The sequence below is a fragment of the Ciconia boyciana genome, chromosome 2 (genome assembly GCF_034638445.1).
Source record: "Ciconia boyciana chromosome 2, ASM3463844v1, whole genome shotgun sequence".
NCBI classification, from domain to species: Eukaryota; Metazoa; Chordata; class Aves; order Ciconiiformes; family Ciconiidae; genus Ciconia; species Ciconia boyciana.
In genome coordinates this window covers 84,660,495-84,681,219 of record NC_132935.1, presented here as the reverse complement: position 1 = coordinate 84,681,219, position 20,725 = coordinate 84,660,495, and the positions used below count along the sequence as shown (strand labels likewise).

General features: G+C 36.8%; 1 protein-coding gene across 1 annotated transcript in view; it reads left to right on the top strand.

The window, feature by feature from the left end:
- The window catches only part of CDH18 (cadherin 18), a 191,956-nt gene that overhangs the window by 144,948 nt on the left and 26,283 nt on the right, over positions 1 to 20,725 (top strand). Inside the window, 3 exon segments of the mRNA XM_072851356.1 lie at positions 11,706 to 11,842; positions 19,597 to 19,630; positions 19,632 to 19,684. Coding sequence (XP_072707457.1) covers positions 11,706 to 11,842; positions 19,597 to 19,630; positions 19,632 to 19,684 — 224 coding nt within the window.

The following is a 20,725-nucleotide window of genomic DNA, read 5'->3' as shown; positions in this document are numbered from 1 at the left end:
AAGGAGCTGAAGGCTTTTTTTGTCCTTATTTTCTCACTGTGATGAAATCACAGTGATTTCAGCTTTTTCCTGAGCTGAGCAGTCTTCAGAGCACACTGAGTTTGTGCCATTGCTTATACCAGTGTTTTACTTTTTCAACCCCAGCAAAAGAACCTCTGTAGTAACAAATGTAGCTATTAGAGGTTTCTTTATTCAGACATTATCTGGTTGGCAATTTGGGCTCTTTTAAAGGATTTTTCTTTTTAAGTTGATTTTTTTCTTCAAATAGATAGAAATGCACTTTCAGGGAAACTTAAAAATGCTGTGTTTTGAAATAAAAGTTTATTATTCTATTAAAATATGAAAAGCAAACATAATCATAGCATAAAAAAGAAAGATATTAAAACTCCATCATGTATTAATTTTAAAGATAAAGATGTTTTGAGTGGTTTGAAAAGCATCTATTTACTTAAAAAATTGTGTTCTAAATCAACAGAAAACATCCTAAATTGTAATTCATTCATAGGGATCACTGCCTTGTTGGAATATTTATGAGAAACTAAACCCCTTTCATTGCATTGCGTCAAGTAGTCTGCTTCCATACCAAAATCTTTTGTTGCTTGAAAAGATCAGGGTTAAGTCATGTCTTATAATAATATCTGGTGTGCAAGCAGGTCTTGAAAGTTTCCGATACAACATGAAAGAAAGCATGACTATTAAATGCTCTAATTATAATTTTATTTTAGTATATTATTCATTTTAAGTCTTTCCATACTTACTTAGAAATGATCTTTTTTCTTCCTGAACCCATACACAGAAGACTTCTGTGGGGATTAGGGGTGAAAACAGCTTTTAATTGGCAAGTTGCATATGCATATTTGGGAGCAGCCCTAGGCTGCTAGTACTGCCTCAGGGCTGAGGTAGTGCCTGTTGAAACCCTGCCATCTTCCTGTAGCTGATTCTTGGGTGGTGAGTCCGTCTAGCCACAATGCATACTCCCAATGATCCTTGGAGCTTTCTGACTGCATCTGGTCTGTTTTCAGTGGAGTGGTTTTCAGAAAAATAGTGTTGCTGCTGTTCCCCAAGCCTCCTCCAAGTTAATGATTCAGAAAAGAGCAAAGGGATAGTTTTAAGACCGTGATATTTTCTGCAACTCTGATATAATAGTGAAAATAGTTGCATAACATGGGCAAGTTCCCTCATTTTAACTTGATCCCAGTTTGATACTGTCCTATGAGGAACTGAAAGTCTTTATTAACACTGTACCCTGTTAAGGGTAGTTTTTGAGAAATAAGGCATGCTAGTATAGAAATACTGTAGCGTCAGCTCACTCCTTTTGCTGCTGCTGTGCAATCTTTGTTATGCAGTAGTACAGGAGGCAAATCACTGTTTTAAGCGCTAATGACAGGGCCTCTGTCCCCTATGGTCATTTGTTACTCCTGTTTATTACGTTTGACTTAGGTTGTTTGCATTTCTGGAGGAATGGTCTCTTCCCAGCTATTCAACAGAAGACTCCTGGCGAATGGGGTACAGGTACTGATCAGCACTCTGCTTGTGATGGTAGTGTCAAACGATAGGAAATATAAGCACCTTCCCTTTTCAGAATGATGTCTATCATGGCTTGGTTAAAAATAACCTTATATTTTGTTGGATCCTTGGAAGGTTGATTAGGTTTTGTTATATTGTTGTGGCTTAACCCCAGCCAGCAACTAAGCACCACAGAGCCTCTCACTCACTCCCCCCCGGTGGGATGGGGGAGAGAATCGGAAGAGTAAAAATGAGAAAAATTGTGGGTTGAGATAAAGACAGTTTAATAAGTAAAGCAAAACCTGTGCACACAAGCAAAGCAAAACAAGGAATTCATTCACTACTTCCCATGGGCAGGCAGGTGTAAGCAGGGCTCCAACATGCGTAACGGTTACTTGGGAAGACAAATGCCATCACTCCTAATGCCCCCCCCCTTCCTTCTTCTTCCCCCATTCTTCTTCCCTTCTTCTTTATATTGCTGAGCATGACGTCATGTGGTGTGGAATACCCCTTTGGGCAGTTGGGGTCAGCTGCCCCAGCTGTGTCCCCTCCCAACTTCTTGTGCACCCCCAGCCTACTCGCTGGTGGGGTGGGGTGAGGAGCAGAAAAGGCCTTGACTCTGTGTAAGCACTGCTCAGCAATAATGAAAACATCTCTATATTATCAACACTGTTTTCAGCACAAATCCAAAACATAGCCCTGTACTAGCTACTATGAAGAAAATTAACTCTATCCCAGCCAAAACCAGAACATATATTAATACATTGGAATTCAAATCATTTTTGTGTTGGACCCTAACTAGTCTGTAATCCACCTCACTATAATGAATTTTATTTGCTAGGACTGAAATTGATTAGCTATAGGAAACTGAAGTAGTCTTAATGCCTTCCTGATGTCACTAGAAAATGAACTTCTTTCTTCACAGTGCTCTTGACACTACTGCTAAAAAGGCAGTAAAACACAGAAGAAATAAATATGAAACATGAAGGTGCATATGGATGTCTTTTATAGAAAACAATTGTTTTACTTCCAGGAAAGGCAGAACCAGCCAACCAACAACAAAACAATAAAAACAAAGTAGCAAACAAAAACAAGCAAGGAAAGTCAGAAAAAGCTGCTTTTGTTTGTTTGTTTGTTTGCGAATATCAGACTGTTCATTTTGTGCTAAGTTAGTGAAGAATACAAGTACAGTCTCAGCCCTGATTCTGGCTTCTGACTTTTCTAATGGTCTTATGGTATTGCCTTATAATGGATGATATATCATCATGGTTATGATACCGGTACATACTAATTAGTACAAAAAAGTGCTTTCCCTGGTGCCTTACCCTAGTTTGATTTAAATTGACAGTCTTCTCTTCCTTTCTTTCAGGTAGAATACTGAAAAATTAATGAATCACAAGTACCTAGGATTATAACAATTAATGTGTTGTAGGAAATTGTTCTTTAATTCCTGCATCAGGCAGAGAAACTTATTTTAACTTTTGCTGCATTGGTAGTAAAAGATAGACATAAGTTCAAAACTTTGTGGCATCAGCCTTTAGAAAGCCATGTTAATTTTCAGCAAATGGTATTTTAAGAGGAATGCTTATATGTAGATGAAAGAACATACTCATGGAGTTTCATGCATTTCTATTATTATTTCTGAGAACCTTAAAGATATAAAGTGTTGTGGAGGATTCTGGTTATAGACTATTTTTCTGATGCAAAGTTTGTATTTACTAGAGGTAGAATAAAACCTGAACTTTTGAATGAAACTCAGTCACGCAAATTTTGGTCATACAGTATTGGCATATTAAGTGAAGGGAGGTGCAGGAGAGAGCTGTGTGAGGAGATAACGGCGGGGCAGCTGAAAATGAAAATTGTATTTTTAAATATTTTTTTTCGTCCTGTCCTCTGAGAGCAGTATCAGTATCTATGCCGCTCCCCCCTGCTGTCAGTAGGGAGAGGGGATAAGATTGATCCCCTGCTGGAAAATATAAAAGCCTCTTCACCTAGTTGTATTAGTTTGTCTTACTTGCTCTTTGAATGTCATATAAGTGGAATAAGGTCAGTTTGCTTTCTGCTATTCTGTGCACAGGATGCTTTGTTAGCTGTACTTACGGCAGCCTGCTGAGATCAGTGCCATCATGTAGAGTGACTGTCCCTCCCTCACATGCCCTATTGGGGATCATCCTCCCCGCACCCTGATCCTGCCAACCCTGTACTTGTGGAGGCAAAGGAAGACATCTGTCCTCTACTCTGCTCAGACCCTCAAAGCACGACACTGGCATAACCCTGTGATCAACACCTACAGAGACACACTAGTATCTTCCCAGGGTATGTGAATGGCTCACAGTTAGTTAGCAGAGAGGAGCTGTGTCCTCCTCCTCCACCTCACCTCCTTCATCCATTTACTGTCGGTATTCCTCCAGTATTATTCTTCTCCAAGATTGTCAGTAAATCAAAACAGAAAAAGAACACCCTATTTTCAACTGCTGGAGACAGAGGGGAATTTTTCTCCAATTTCTTCTCTGATTCTCTGTCTGTCTTCACAGGGAGGAACCATTTTAAAACATTTCTTTATAGTGTTGAGGTGGGAGATCTGTTGCTGATTTTTTCCCTGAGGCCTCAAATTATTTTTTATTCTTGTCAAGCTATGTGTCCCAGACTTCCCACTAACAAAAACATCCATCTCTCTGTGCAGGAACTGGTAAGCTGTTCTGACAGCTGTTCTGACTAGGAAGCATCCAGCTCAGGATGGTGGTCAAAATCCCACAGCAACTAGAACCGCCTCCATCCCTCACTTAGAGCTGTGAGAGAAAAAACTGACAGATAATCTTTATATGGTGACTCTGAGAGCCTGATTTTTCATGCCAGAACATCATATTTATGTTTCTATAATTTCCACTGACTTCAGAATGCCTGCAGTATTTAAAATTCTTTTATGGTTTTAAGAGTCGGCCTTCATATCTGAACATCTGTGTAAGCTAGTCTTTTGATAGGGCCATTCAGCTCCAATAAATAGGCATAAATCTATCAATCTTGGTTTTATTTGGTTTAGTCTTTAGTATGAGGAGAAAAAAAAGATAATATATAAGTAGAATACCATTATTTAGCTGGTAAACCTTTTAGGAACAAAAAGTGATTCTCATATAACACTTTCTGCACTTTATTTCTTAGCAGCATTGGAATCTGAATGTTAATCTCTCTGAATAAAAAGCAACTTTGATATAACAGTTCTGCCATCAACACATCTACCTGAAAAGCATTTGGACAGTTGTAATTCTCTAAAGAGATTCATAAAGTCAGGAGAAGACAAACCTTTATCTTGCTTTGACTTCTGAATTATGCCTCTAAGTGTGTGGGCTTTTCTTAGTCTACATTTACTGGCAGAATTAGCTTGAAAAGATGTTCAGTGGTTAACACATGCAGATAGAAATTGTCAACTAGAAAGGATGGGTGTACAGAAATGGCTCATTTCCTTCAAATGAACAGCATTCCCATTTTCCAGTGTCCAAGGTGAGCAGTGTGCCAGCAGTGCACAGGGGATGGGAATGAGAGCAGGAGTAGGAAGGCAGCTTCTGCATGAAATGCAAACCAGTAGTGGCTGCCTCTCAGAGGCTTTGCTTGGGAGTCAGCGGTTCACTGCTTGCAACTCCCCCATGCCTCCCAGGGTCTCCCACCCCACATCTCCAGGACAAGGAAAGGGAAGGGAAGGCTGCCACTTCTGCTGAGCTGAGATTTTGATATGAGAGGGGAGCCAGAAGTCCTGTATGGGAGACAACAAGGTACTGCTGATCAGCTGATGGATGTCAGCTGGCAGCCAGTGCCAGAGTGAACTCAGCAGGAACAGTGTATCAAACCGAGCTCCTGCAAGTGCTCTGAGAGGAACAGTATTTTCCTCAAAGTTATGCTATGCCTGTCTGAAAAAAAAGCAAAGGAATGGTAAACAGAGAGATTGCCTTCTCCAAGCTGTCTTCAAATGTATTTCATTTTCACAACTGGAAAGCACAGTTGAAGGCTGTAGTTGTCAGTAGTAGTCTTATGCTGAGGAGCTCTGGAACATTTAATGTCTCCGTAATCTACTAGACACGCTGCAGGGAGAAAATTGGTTACCTGCTGTTTTGGCAGCCAACTTCTGACTCACACTTCACAATTGCTTTTCTCTCCTGAAGAAGTTTGTTTGAACTACAGGGAAATAGATCAGCCCTGGAAGGGAGGCAATGTAGTGCAAGACAGTCATGGCAACAGAATATCTCCCCACTGCCTCGTTTGGCTTCAAGGGGATGCTGCTGGTTCCCAGGCTCATAAGGAGTGCTGCTGTCAGGAGGCAGGGAGAAGATAAAAGGCATGCACCAGTGTTATGTCCCACCATGGGCCATTTCTTGTCGCTCTCCAGCTGGCCAAACACAGAGAGTTGCAGCTGATCAATTCTCTCACTGTTCATCCTGGCATACCTCCCTCCCTCATGCTGTGCAGTTGTTGCTTACACTTTTTTCCTAAGGTATTTTTTAAAAAGAAAAAAAAAGAAAACAACACAACTCTATACATTGAGTCTGAACATCTCTTTCTGAGAAAAATTTCTTTGCTTCAATTTTTAAACTAAACAGGTTTCCTTATAATGGCATTTGATTTCTAATTGATAAGTCTTTAGAAGTTGTAATTGGTTTGGCAGAGGATCTATCCTCTTCCCGTGACCTTTTTAAAATGCTTCTTTGTAACCAGTTTCACTTGTTATTAGAGAACTGGCTATTTACCTGTGTCTCAATACAAAAGCCCAAAAAAGTACTGTGACCTGTGAATCCACATCTGGCTGAAATGTGGCTTTGGAAGTTCATTAGCAATAGCAGGTTTGTAGCCAGGGTGGAAATTTGTAACAGAGTTCTTGTTTGCAGTTGGTAAATAGGGTAATAAATAAAAATACTGTAACGAAAGGATAAGCTAAAGACTTGATTAAAGACAAGAAAAAGACAAGTTAAAAACTCAAACCTATTTAAAAACTCAATCTCAAGGCTCTTCCTTAAAACACAATAACTGGAGAGAGACATACTGGAATAGTAACAGACTATGCTACTTGTCCGTCAAGTGACAAACTGATGTTAGTATTATCTTAAGACTGAACAATTTAGGGAGAGAAATTCTGAAAATGCTTATGGGTTTTAGCTTCAGAAGCCCTCCTAAAAGGTTCGGAAACCATTAATGTTCCTAAACTCCTTTAGCACCTTTTAAAATTTTCTCCATTTTTAAGCATCCTCTGTATTATTAGAGACTGACTACTTTAATACTGCAAACAGATTTAAATGTCTAGAGTGCCCTTCTGCCTAAGGCCCATCTTGCATATATATTTCTCTTTATTTCCTAATTCATGCAAATGCTTTCAATTTTCAATAAAAATGGTGGGAATATTTGTCGCCTCTGAACCACAGCTTCACTAAAAGGCAGGAAGTGAGGAATGAAGTCACAGGAGGAAGGGCTTGCTTTGGTCAGAAGCAGGAATAAGGACATGGATGGAAGCTGGGAATGCCCTTCTGTTGAGTAACTCCACCTAATAAAAAGTTGTCACATGTTGCATTTCCCAGTGCTAGCAGGATTGACTTTTGGTATTTAATTTCCTTCAGATTCTCTTCAGATAGTGTGACTAATAGATTTTCTATATTCATGATCCTTTTTAATGTAGTTTCTTTCAGATTGGTTTCTGTTGTTGGTTTGGACGTAAACAGTTTATGGAGAGCTGTTTACCTAAGCATGTCTTGTTATTAAGTCTCTTTATTAACATGTGCCATGCAACACAGATGTGCTGATTTAATGGTTAAAAGTATGCTGATTCACACAGCATTGCCATGAGTAAATGTCTGTAAACAAATATCTGCAATGAATATTATAAATTCATTTTTAAATGAATGCATTCTAAGTAAGAAGAAACTGTCAACTGAATTAAGGTGAAAATTCACTTTTTAAGTAACTCTTTGAAATTCAAAAATTGCACTATAGCTTTTTGCGGTCTAGAAAAAGCATTGAAAAGCAGCTCAGTAGATGTGGAAGGAAGGCTATGACTATCTTTGTTGCCACTATTATCTAGCTGAAAGTAAATTTTTTACTAGGTGAAATAAACTCAGAAGCCTAAGTAAAGCATCGTTGACTCTGGAGTATGGTATATTTATGGATATACCTGGTCTCTATTCTCAACGTGTAGATAAATCAGTGGCTAATATTTATAAAGGCCTAAAATGTTAAATGCTTTGTAAATACAATGAAACTTATTCTAAATGTCCTCTCATGTGACAAAAATAAGTGGCTCTACCAAGGGAGTTTCTTGTACAAAATATTTTTAGAGCACTTGGGAGCAGTGCTTTAGACTAGTATTCCTAGTTCTTCTACTGTGTGGGAATGTCTTCTGTAACTTGTTTTACTGAGACATTAATGAATGTTGGGAGCCACAGCAGTGCAAATGGCTGCTTTAGATATGATACACAAAGCAATTTTAAGGAAGAATCTGGAGTAATGGAGGAGAACTGAACATTATAATAATGGGAAAGCATAAGAAAGGACCACTCTTTTATTTATTCATGATCAAGAAAAATTCTGTCAAGCTGTGAATTTTTCAATATGTCTGTAACTATACACAAAAGTTAACACACGAAGGGGAAGTGCTACTGTGGATAAATTAGAAACATTTTTCATTATTCTAGTATCACTGGAAGTAAAAGTGTTAGTACAATAGGTTACCTCAGGACCACTTTATTTCCATTAATGATACAGAAAATACAATTGAAATTATTCATCCAATGACTTCTTTAAAATGAGAGCTTTGAGCTTCTATAGAATATATTTAAATAACTGATTTAGGAAAAGGTGTTCATATTTAAAAAAATAAGTCTTCCTATATGTCTATGAAAATGAAGTGTTAAGTAGTCACAGTTCATAACAGAATCAAACTTCAGTTTCTCTATACAAGCTTCATATTTGGGACAGATATTTGTCGTTTTTGGTTCTGTACTTTACTTACAGAGGGAGAGGTAATAATTCATTATAAGTCACACACACATAAAAGCAGTTGAGTATTCTTACTGCTTTAAGTTTTTTTTCTCATTTAAGCCCAGTTTGAAATTCTGGCTATTTTTAAGCTACTGTCAACAAATACTAAACAGCCCTATTTTTATGGTTCTGTGGTCAGCACAATACTGACTCACAGAGTAGTCACTGTGCCTGATGTTGATAATAAGTAAATAACGTCCACAGTAATAAATGTTTGCAGGGACAAGACTCTTGTATTATAAATTGTTTTGGATTTACAGTACATATTCCATAAGAACAGGTCAGTGAAGCTTTTTTTTTTTTTTAAGCAAATAATTCTTGTCATTAGGAGAACCCTAGAGTCAAGAAAAACAAGGCTGTAGTAGAAGAGAAGGAATTAAATTTTATCATTGCATACCTGATTGTAAGCTCTACCAGTAAAGGGTCCTGCTAAGATCTACAAGAATATTAAGGGACAATAATGCTTCCTATGCTTCCTCTGTCAGCATTCCAATTCATCATGTAAAAGATGTTTGTGTATATGTGCACTGCCCATTCTTGCCCAACACATCCAAGCATTCATTATTTCTGCCTTAGTGGTATAGTGAAGATGTTACAACTATTTGTCATAGCTCAGGTTTCCTACACTGCTGAACATAAGGTATAAGGCATGAGGGGATTTCTCCACCTGAAGTGTGTGTCTTCTGTACAAAGTTCAAATCTCAACACAACTCCATGGCAAGCATGGCACCTTTATGGACTTTTAGAGGTTGATACCACTTTGTCTCCAAAGTTTTTGTAATTAGTAAAAGGTAAGGCTAGCTGTACGCATTGGAGATACAACTTCTCCACTGATATTGACACAATCTTTCAAAACACTTCCATGACAAATAAACACTTGGAGAACCTGAAAATCTGTGCTTCTTGGAAGACTTGAGACCTGCAGAGACACTGGAAACATCAATTGTTCTGAAATTGAAAAGCAAATCCCGATTCCCAAATAAAGAGGTGTGGGTAGCCTGGACCAATACTGCCACATAAAATAATGGCAACAGGATATTTATGTGGTCCTGTTTTGTTTGTTTATTTTGTAATAGGTCCTCAGAAGATTCCAATAGCCCTTGAAAGCAACATAAATTTTCTTGGATAGCTGTAACATTCAGCGTGTCATGATCAGTGACTGATGAATGTTGGTCAAGAGTTTGCTTTTAATTCATCTCCTGAGTTTACTGAGCACTGAGAAGCATACCAACTTTCAGAAGTGTGTCTGCAATGCCCACTGTGATTCAGCAATTAGAAATTCAGCTTTTTTTTTTTTGTTCTTTTTCTGGGAACATCACTTGTTTTGAGTTTTTTCATCAAATTTGGGACACACCGAATAAATAATGTCCTCTGAACAAATATTTCCTGACTTAAATTCTTAAAAATGGTTGCCCCATTCCCTATGTAATCAAGATCTTGCCATGTATGGAGAAAGTTTCAGTCCGTAACCTGTTTGAAGCAACTTCAGCTGCCATCGTGCACATCCAAAGTGTCTTTATTGAGCACTTCTGGAGTATTTTAGAATGAGGTATTCTCAGATGTTGGTAGTTAATGAACTGCACATAAGTTCTGCCTGTAGCTTAGATGGGAGACAAGGGAGTTAAATCTTTATTCCAGAGAAACATAAAATGGGTGGGAACTGGGGTCTGCTGTCTCTCCAACAGCTCCCACAGTCATATGGGAGCTGTTTCACTCTTCACATTGTCAAAAGGAAAGATGGAGAGCAGGCAAGAAGGAAAGATTTTCTAGGCTAGATTTGTCTGCTTTGGTTTCCAGTGCCTGACCTACAGTTCTTTAATTGCTGAAAATACTGGAGACATGAAAAGAAAATCTTGAGTACCACAAGCCAAAATAGCATATTGTAAGGCAGGTGTAAAACCCTTCTTGCAGGTGGGAGAGGTGGGTTCAGGTTCTCTCCAACAGGGAAGATCTAACCTAAGTCATCAAGTCCCAGCTGGCTTTTCTACTGAGTGTCCTATCCTTTGACCAGTTAAGGTGACTCACTCAAGTTGCTGTCTCCTCCTCTAGTGCTTTATTTCCTTTGCTTTTTGACATGTCATATCTTACTTTAATATATCGTTCAATGAAATGTTTGTTTGCTTGTTTATTTTTCCTTTCCACAAGTAGTCTAAATAAGTACATTGTGAAAGAAATAAAACTGAAGTTATTTTTAATTTTTTTGAGCTTTATGTGTACCACTCTTTTTATTAGCTGGCAATTACACTTTTGGTAATGTAGAAATAAGAGCAATTGGATGGGACAAATAAATCATTTTGACCTAAATATAGCTTCTATGTATTAAAACTTCACAGAATGAAAAAAGGGCTGACAAATTATGAGGAAAAACAATTATGGTATATAAAAGACTTAGAATCTTTTTCCTTATTTTTTTCATCAAGTCTGAAGTTAGTGAAGAAGGCTTGATAGGGGTCTGTAATTGCTTCATTTGTTAAAAGCTGTTGTAAATGATTCCGACCTTGAGAAAAAATGTCTTGTCAATCTCTTCTTTTACGTTCCCTCCCTCTGCTTCCATTACCCACTTCAAGGCTTTTACTTTCTCTGCTAGGCAAAGTGCCCAGAAGCCAAGGGAGTTAAGCAGGGCTGCTTAGTTCTGCTTCCAGGCTAGTGTCGATTGCAGGTCTGGGAATCGGCCATTTCTGCTACTAGTCTCTGTAATTGTTATGTTCAAAACAGCTTATGTCATCATGTCATCAGCTTCATGTCAGAGAAACATGCTGCAAATCAGGTACCAGGACCGAGCACACTGGTTTGCAGTGACAAGCAAATAAGCAGAAGAATAATATCTTAATATCTTCCTGTTTTCTTTTCTGCCTTTCCATTTTATGATTTTTTAGGCAAAATATATGTGCATCTTACCTTTGACAAGATTGTATACTGCTGTGTAAAATATCACCTGTTAGCAATTTATAACTTTGTGACTCACAGTGGAAACCTTGTTATGTATCAAAAGAAATGTAACATTATGAAAGAAATGAAATATGGTGTTACTTTGTGTGTCTCCATAATATAGGATTTTTCTTAGGGTGTTTTAAAAAATTTCTATGATTTGAAAAACTTTAAAGTAATATTCTTATGTATCTTTCTGTTACTTTGGGTGATACATACTACAATGAGTATATATTTATTGTTTTATTTCTTCATAGATATTTCATTGATCATAACACAGAAGAAGATAGGTATTTCACCATTGATGCTAGCACTGGGACGATTAAGACTGCCAAGATCTTTGACAGAGAGGAGACACCTTGGTACAACATCACAGTGGCTGCTTCTGAGATAGGTAAATAATATATTTGGCACATAGTATTAAAAAAAAAATAGAAAGGAAAATAATAATGTTCAGATTTTAAGAAACACTATCTTGAGATGTTGTGTGCTTTTTAACACCATGGGGTTTTTAGCCAGTTTGGATAAAGGAGAATTTTATCTGTGTGTAAATTCCCTAATTCCACAGAACAAATAAACAAAACCCTACATGCCTGTGTGATTCCACCTATGTAAATTTACCATGTTTTTTTGTATGTGATAGAAGGCTGCCAGTGTACCCAGGAATGGTTCCAAGCATTCAGTGTCCTAAAATCAACAGCTTGTTCCGTTTGTGTTTCATATTTCATGTATCTTGGAAGATAACACTATATAGTACTGTCTGAGAATCTATCCTTTCTTCTTGTATCTCCTATTAATCTATTTTAGTGAATTGCATGTTAAATATACCAATATTAATTTATATATGACAGGTGCCTAGTAGTTGCTGATTATCAGGGTATACCTCTGGCCTTTTAATACGCAAATTGCCAAGTAAAGATACAATAAATACTTGCCTGTGCATTTGAAAGGCCTCAAAGTCTGATGAATTTCCATTGCCTCAGATAAGCCTTGCAACAGTCAAGAAATGTCTGTCTGAGTAGTCTCAGATAAATATTTTTACATGAGGCAAGAACAGTTTAAAGAACATTTCAGTTAACCTTTTTGTTACAGGGTATTTATTTTGGCACAGTCAAAGTTTTAAAGTTAAAAAACTTAACAAACCAAATGAAGAAAAAATCCCAACCTGGATCAATAGATCCAGTCCTGCTAAGTACTCTTTGTGATACCGTCTTTCAGTGGCAGCAATTTTGATCAAAACTGTGAACTAATTTTATGTATATTCCTTTCCTTTTTCTTTTTTACCTTTTTTTCCTTTTTTTTTGGTGTATTCCGTCATTGCCAGATGACACAGTACAGGTTTTACCTGTAACAGTTGCCACTGACATTATTAAGCCCCCTCTGCTTTCACGTGTTTCATCTCTGGGTTAAAATGGAATCTGTTGTGCCACTACATCACTAGCACATGGTACAGAATTAACAGCATGTAGATATTTTATAAGGACAACAAATTGTTTCTTATTATTGTACCTGCTTCTGCAACTAAATTGACATTTTGAACTAAGTAAATTTCTATTGCAAATAGTAAAATCTAGAGTTTCATGGTTAGCCCTTTAAAAAAGGTAACCACTGACACTTCAGTGTGTTTGACAGTGTCTTCATATATAATGTGTTATTTCAGTGCAGCATGAAATAAAATATAATTTAAGCCTAATCATAAGCAGGTGCATAGTAAGTGTTAATTTAAATTAAGATTTAAAAGCCACATTGTGACATACTGAAAAAGGAGTAGTCACTAGTCTTTTTGGGAAGCCATCCAAATGTAATTATTTTGCAGAAAGAAATCTCAATAGCATTAAACTTAAGTGTAGCTTTCTACGCATTATTTATTTCACATAGTCAAGTGAGTGGTAGTACACGTGCCATGCTGAGAGAATAGTAAGGAGAATGGAGAAGGATTATGTTTATAACTAGAAGAGAATAGAATGAATAATGAGCATGAAATGCCTTTTTTTTAAGACAGCCTGCTTGGAATTCTCCATTCCAGATGCAAGGTGTTAGAGGAAAGCAGAGGTCTTTTTTTTTTTCCTCCCTTGCATTGCCTTTCTTACTGTTAAAAGTTGGGGTTGGAATGATAAGTAAATCTATAATGTCAGTTTGAAAAATAATTCAGTTACGAAAAAAGGAAGAGATAGCAGTGAAGAAGAGATGGATGGCAGGCAGACTGACAGGCAACCTAAATGATGTGCAGCCTTTCCTTGTGTCCACTTCTTTAGCCATTTTCTTACCTACAGTAATTTGAAAATTCTAACACTGCTTTACTCTTCCAAATCCATTGTGAAATCAGTAATTGGATCTACGATGGAAGAAGGAGCATAAGTTGTTTATACAGCATCAAAAACTCTTAAGTGCTATCTATGCCATATCTACAGCCTTTTATGGCATTCACTTTCAAGTCTGTGCACAAGGAATTGCAGAACTAAGACTAAAGCTGAAAAAAAAATAGGTGGAAGGCTATGACCAAAATGTTATTTAGCTGTGAGAGTGGCAGTCATCTTCTGACATGGTAGAAGGCATTTGTAGCTTCTGACACCATTTGCTTAGCCAGGAACATAGCAAAATCTGCAAGGCCCAGAAAGATTGTACTGCTTCAACAATAAGAGGTGCTCTCCTGAAATAATGTTATGGATATAGTTAGTTTCTTCAAGTGTTTTCCTTTCTTGACTTTACACATTTCACTGACAGAATTCAGTTTCTACTGATCATCCTTTGGGCAGCTATTTGTAGCTGTGCTTATTTTATGTAAAAGACATTTAGAATCAGCATCATATTTCTGCCCTCAAATGTATGATATCCTCATGCTTCAGCCTTATCGTTTCTGAATCTTTCATAAGACATTTACTTTCACTTTTAGTCTCAGTATGTGATATACACTCTGCATTGATCAAATGTCCCCTCTGAGATCAGTGGAAGTTCCCTTTCCTCTGATGGGAGTAATGTTGATGTAATGAACAGTGTTTTTTTCTGTTTACCCAGACACTTCCTAAGCACACCAGAGTTCATTGCCACAAGAATGGATGAGGAAATCCCTTTTTTCTTTACCATGCACTGTTCTTTAGCAGCATACAGTGAGGAAGAGTGGGATTTTGGTGTCCAGGGCACACCACTGAAGCTGGTGCTTTGATTGTTTCAGTACTAGTACTTCCTGAAAACTCCTCGTGATTGGAGTGTCCTTGTAGGGAATAAGAAAGATTATAAAATAATACTATATTTTATATTGAAGGATCTACAGACTATGTTTGGGGCAGGGGAAAGGACTACAAATTGGTGGTAATAGGATTTTAAAATACGGTTTCACATAGAATTATTCACATTTCATTAGCTTGTTTGAATTCTTTGAAAGAGTTTATAAAAGAGTATTTGAAAGAGGAAGAAGATACAATTTGCTTAGCTCTATTAAAGGCTTTTGACCAAGTCTTTGATAAGAGTAATGGAAATAGGAAAATACAGAGCAAGTGCACGAAGTTTTATAACAGATGAAAGACTGATTTAGAGGAAAGAAATACAGTCATAGTGAATAGCTGTTCCTTTGGGAGTGGAAAAAGTTAAGGCTGAGCTATTTTAAGGTCTGGTGTAGGATCTGTCAATTAGAGTTCTTTGTAACGATAGCACACAATGATAGGAAGTGATTCAGACTCCCAAATAACCTCCCTAGCTCCTAAGAATTAAGGAACATTGAGAAAAACTCATTTAAGAACAAGACACATTGAAGTATGGGCTAGATAAATGAATGCTGAAGTGGATTGAAAATTTTCTTAAGTTACAGGCTCAAAGGGTTGTGATAAGCAGCCCAAAGTGCAGCTGGAGGCCAGTCACTAGTGGAGTACCCCTGGGGGCTGATACTGGATGCAATACTGTTTAGTGTTTTCATTAATGACGTGGTTGATAGCACCGAGTGCACTCTCAGCCAGTTTGCAAATGACACAAAACTGGAGTAATGGCTGATACACCAGAGGGTCATGCTGCCATCCAGAGGGATCTCGACAGGCTGGAGAAATGGGTGAACAGGAATCTTGTGAAGTTCAGTAATAGGAAATGCAGAGTCCAGCACCTGGAGAGGAATGATCCCATGCACCAGTACACATGCAGGGCTGACTGGCTGGAGAGCTGCTTTTCAAAAAAGGAGCTCCTGGTGGATGCAAGTTGAACATGAGCCAGCAATGAGCCCTTGTGGCAAAGAAGGCCAACTGCATCCTGCACTGCGTGAGGAAGAGTGTTGCCAGTAGGTTGAAGGAGGTGATCCTTCCCCTCTGCACAGCACTGGTGAGGCCGCATGTGGAATGCTGGGTCCAGATCTGAGCTGCCCAGTACAAGAGAGATATGGAGCAACTGGACAAAGTCCAGTGAAGGGACATTAAATCATTAAGAACTGGAGTATCTGTTGTATGAGGCAAGGCTGAGATTGGCGAGTAAAGAAGATGAGTAAAGATGAGCAAAGATGAGGAAAGACTCATCTGAGTAGTATCCAGTGAAATGACAGGAGGCAATGTGCACAAACTGAAATACCAAAAATTCCATTTAAACATAAGAAGAATGTTTTTACTGTGGGATTGGTTAAAAATTGGGACAGGTCACCTAGAGAGGTGGTGGAGTCTCCATTCTTGGAGATATTGTGATTTGTGATATTGGGAACTGTGTGTTGAATGTGGAGAATAAAAAGGACAACTCACAAGTTTCTCACAAATAGTAATGTATTCTCAAAGAAAATAGGTGGTTGTAAAAATAATTGTGGGAGATTCAGTTAAGGTTTCTCTCTAGCATATAGTAGTGTTGATAACAAAAGCAAAAGCAACAATAGTGGCAAAACCCCAGATCAGAGCCCCTGCAAGAGAACAGTGGCACTAAAATATAAATGGATGGACATCTGCCTGTTCCAAAGCCAATTTCAGTTAGAAAAATAAACATGTATTTCAAAGTTTTCAAAGCAGTGCTGCAAATAGGACAAATAATAGTATCCTTGAAGTCTTTGTGCTCAATAAGAAGGAATAAAAGGATGCAGGGAGAAATAAACACTGATGACAGAAGGAATCAGACAATGTCTTGATTTGAGAATCAAAGTGAGGATTATAGCTTTCACTAAAAATTTCTGCTTAGGAATATAGCAAGGAAGACTGTGTCAGGAAACTCCTTTTAGATATTAATTCTAACAACTGAACTGAGTGTGTTTAATATCTGCTCAATAGATCCAGAGCAATCCAGCTTCTAGATATGTCTTTCAGATTATGTTAACATCAAGAGATTACTGGGATTCATAAAGTACTGGACGTTTAGATGGATAATAAGAATATCTGTGTTGTAATAAGAAACATGATTTTTTTAAAGCAAGATAAGTGCTTGTATTTCAGGGCAGATCCAAAAGTTTATATTTCAGAGATTTAGAAGATACTTTGTATAGGGAATTTTTCACATATTTCTCTTATGCAGCTGGTAAGTATAACAGTGTGTAAAATAGATTTCTGGGTTTACTAGGTCACCAATCTTTTTGGGATGAAGTTACATGGTTCCTGAGTGTCTCCAAAATGATCTGCAATGGCTGAGAATGGAAAAGCAGATAATTTCCCACTATTTACCTAAAGGATCACCTTGAATGCAATGAATGCACAAACTTATCTTTGAAGGGTTCATAAAGAGTTCCTAATCTGTAAAGCTTTGGAGAGGCTGTGGAGAACTGGAGAACTGAAATAACAGGGTACCTTCCAGGTTCTGTCAGATCCCCCAGACTTAAAGAAATACTAGCAAGAGACAGTAAAAAATGACCACATGAAAGGATACTGCACATACAGAGCTTTGATACCACAGTGTATTAGAAATCAAAATACTTAAGAGACATCATTATGCAATCCATTTTACAGACAAAACAAAAATCTCCAATGCTATTAGACACAGTCAGATATTGGAAAAAAAACCCAAATATATTTGTCTTTGTTTATATTTCTTCCTTATTTTCTTCTCCGTGCATATTCCTCATACTAGCTTCAGGAAATAAGATACCAAAGTGTTGAGTCAGAGCAATACCTCATTGACAAAATATGCAATACCCTGTGATGTGGTATTGAAAGGATCCCCGGAAAATACAGTCATGATGAAAACTACACAAAGAAATAACTCTCAGAGATATTTTCACAGAGGGCCAATAAACCCTATTCAGAATTAAAATAGGTGAAAAGGCAGGACAGTTCACAAGAATAAGAGTTTGTAACAGTTAGCTTGCAAGAATTATGGTAAAAAGATTAAAGTGCATGTTCTAATTATAAAATAAGCAGTTTTTTCATCAATAAGTTTTGGTAGAAACAGAAACAATAACAGAAAGATATAGTTATACAATTCAGAGGAAAACAGGACACAGAGATAGAAATAATAATTTGCAGCAGTGACATATGAAACTCCTTGAGATTTTGAATAAATATTGAAAGCCCTATAATTACATTAAATAAACAGATAAAGTATATAGAGTGAGGTGCACTTATATCTTTTATTTAGGTACTGGACAGAAATATTGCCACTTCATATTGCCGTCAGTGAACAGCAAGTTATGAGAAGAATTTGCCAGTTCTTTTTCATGTTTTATGGTTGCATTGCAGCAGAAAAGACATTCCTAAGATTTTGGTAGGAGATTAAAATATGTTACTTCTGATAGCACTACATGAGGCTGTCATATGGAGAATGAGAACCGAAGATAGAGTGGAGATCTAAAGTAAACAGAATAAACCTGTTAATGCTATTAAGAGGCACACTGATTTATTTTCCAAAAGTAAATCAAAATACAAAAATACACAATTAATTTCTGTTTGTTTTGAAACACATGAAAACAACATATGCATTGCCTGAAGGAAACAAGTCTATGGAATAATATCTTCCTGGCATATAGCATTGAAAGAATTAGAAAAGAACAAGAATTGATGACATTTTATTTTCTCATTTTAAACTTTTTCCCATACTCAAGAATAACTTTAATGCCTTGTGTCAAATAATTATTTTTTAGAAAAAGGAACCCTTTTCAAGATCTAAAGGAAAGTAATCGAAATTAGAACAAAGAGCTGTTGCAGTGTTATAAGCTCCTAACCCTCTGTATCTGGTGGACAACAGGACGATTATTTGTTTAATACCAGTGAGTTTGTTGCTAGCGTTGTGTCTTAGTTTTTCCTTGAAGTGAATTTTTTCTTAAACTAAATATAAAATTTCCTCATAGTGATTTTTGGTCTATAATTTTTTCTTCAAAACTAATGTTTTTTTTAACAATACAGAGTACACTTAAATAATGAAATTCACACAATTTTTTTAACATCAGTACAGAGAAGTTTTGTCTTATGTATTGTTTTGCTACATTTATGATTATGTCTATAGGTACATTACAGAACCAGACATAAAAGTGTTACCTTAAGCCCTGCCCCCACCAAGAAAAAAATCACATTCATTCTTCATCTTTCATCTCACTTGCATTCTGCCAGCTAGCTCAGTTTCAGAAAGAGTTTTGGTATTGGTAACAATTACTTTATTTTTCCAAGAAACAGAATCTGCCACAAAAGTATTTCCCTAAATGTGGACCAGATTAAAGCAGATTTTAAAAGTACAAGGTCTGAGTTTTAAGACTGTTTTGCTCATGGAGTAGAGACAAACTGAATATCTAATATCTTTTTAATGGTGAGAGCTAGACACAATACTGGTACCCTGTCCAAACTTTCCAATGATAAACAGTTTATTTTCAGCCTTGGCAAGTTGCCTACTAATGGACCATAAAATCACAATAATATGATTTGTAGCAGAATCTACTATTATATTAAATGTATTTATCAATGCAATAAGGAAAACCTACACAAAACTATTAAAAAAAAAAAAAAGTTGTCAAAAGGCAGCTAGCTCTCCATCCTGCTCAAGAAGTGATGCTTCTAATTCCAAGTTTGATGCTTATTTCCCTGTTTATCCTGGTTTAGTCATTGGCTTCTAGGCATGATGGATTTTCTTCTCCTCTGTTTCTTTGGGGAAAGGTATGATGAAGATATTCCTACGTTGTCATCTGAAGATGGTGTAGGGTATGGCTCTTCCTGGCTACCAAGGTGGGTCCCCAAAGAAGAGACAATCTTTGGGATCACATGACATTTCCTTATTCAGGGCTTTGTGAATCAGTACCAGAATCTCAAAATGGACATTTCTGACCACAGAATCAATATATTTTGTGGTGCCCTGATCTACTCAGGAGGTGAGCACCACCATTGTCTATAAGCTGCAGAATTTTGTTTGCATTAAGGCAGAAGGAGTTGCCAGCTTGAGAGCGCTAAATGTTTTAAGTCTGCTGCAGTGCTATTATTCCTACTATAGCTCCTGTTGCTACTACTGCTACCACTACTACCATGATCCAAGAGAACTGATCAGTGCTTTCAGGTTTGTGTTTGTCAGTGAAAAGTCAAATTTTGCTACAAAAAAAAATAAAATATTTTCTAGCCAACTTCAGGTAACAACATTTAAAAGTACCCACTATCTTAAAAAAGCAGAATAGAACGTTACACTTACTGGATTCTGCATAATTTTCTCCTTGACAGAAAATTTAGTTTATCACATATACACCATCCTAAATTAAACCCAGTATTTTCTGAATATTACTGCTCACTTAAATATTAGCCATTCTTTCATCATTTTAGTTCTGTTTCTGTAGTATATTTTATCCTTTCTAGGTCTATGTTTAGTCTTCTAATGTGTCAAAACTAATCATTATTAGAGAAGTGTGAGGAGTGCTTTCTACTTCTCTTTAAAAAAGTATTGGAATTGATAGTTTGTTGAACTTCCTAAGTATTGGCTTGCCTCATAAGGTCTTGAAAAGTTGTCAAAATGAGAAAAAAAGTTGTTATTGTACTGATTAAGATCAATATTTAATATTGATGATGCAAAAGCATAGACATTCATTCTAATCCTAATCTAGGTGAAGATTTTTGTTCTAGATCATGAAAACATCTAAAAATATTTCATTTTTTTGCAAAATCCTTCAACCTTTTGAAATAATTCAGGCTGTCTCTGGGTTAAATTATTCACTCATCTTTCATAATAATAACTGTTTATCTATACCAGTCTAACTTAAAAAAAAAAAAAAACAAAAAAAAACCCCCAAAAAACAAAACAAAAACCAAACCACATGCAAAACCAAAAAAAAATACAAAAGACTGTTGTTGTCAGGACTGTTATTCTTTTATTTTTTCATAAAGCCCATGGGAATTTTGTTAATATGAAAAGGAAGTCTTAGACAGCA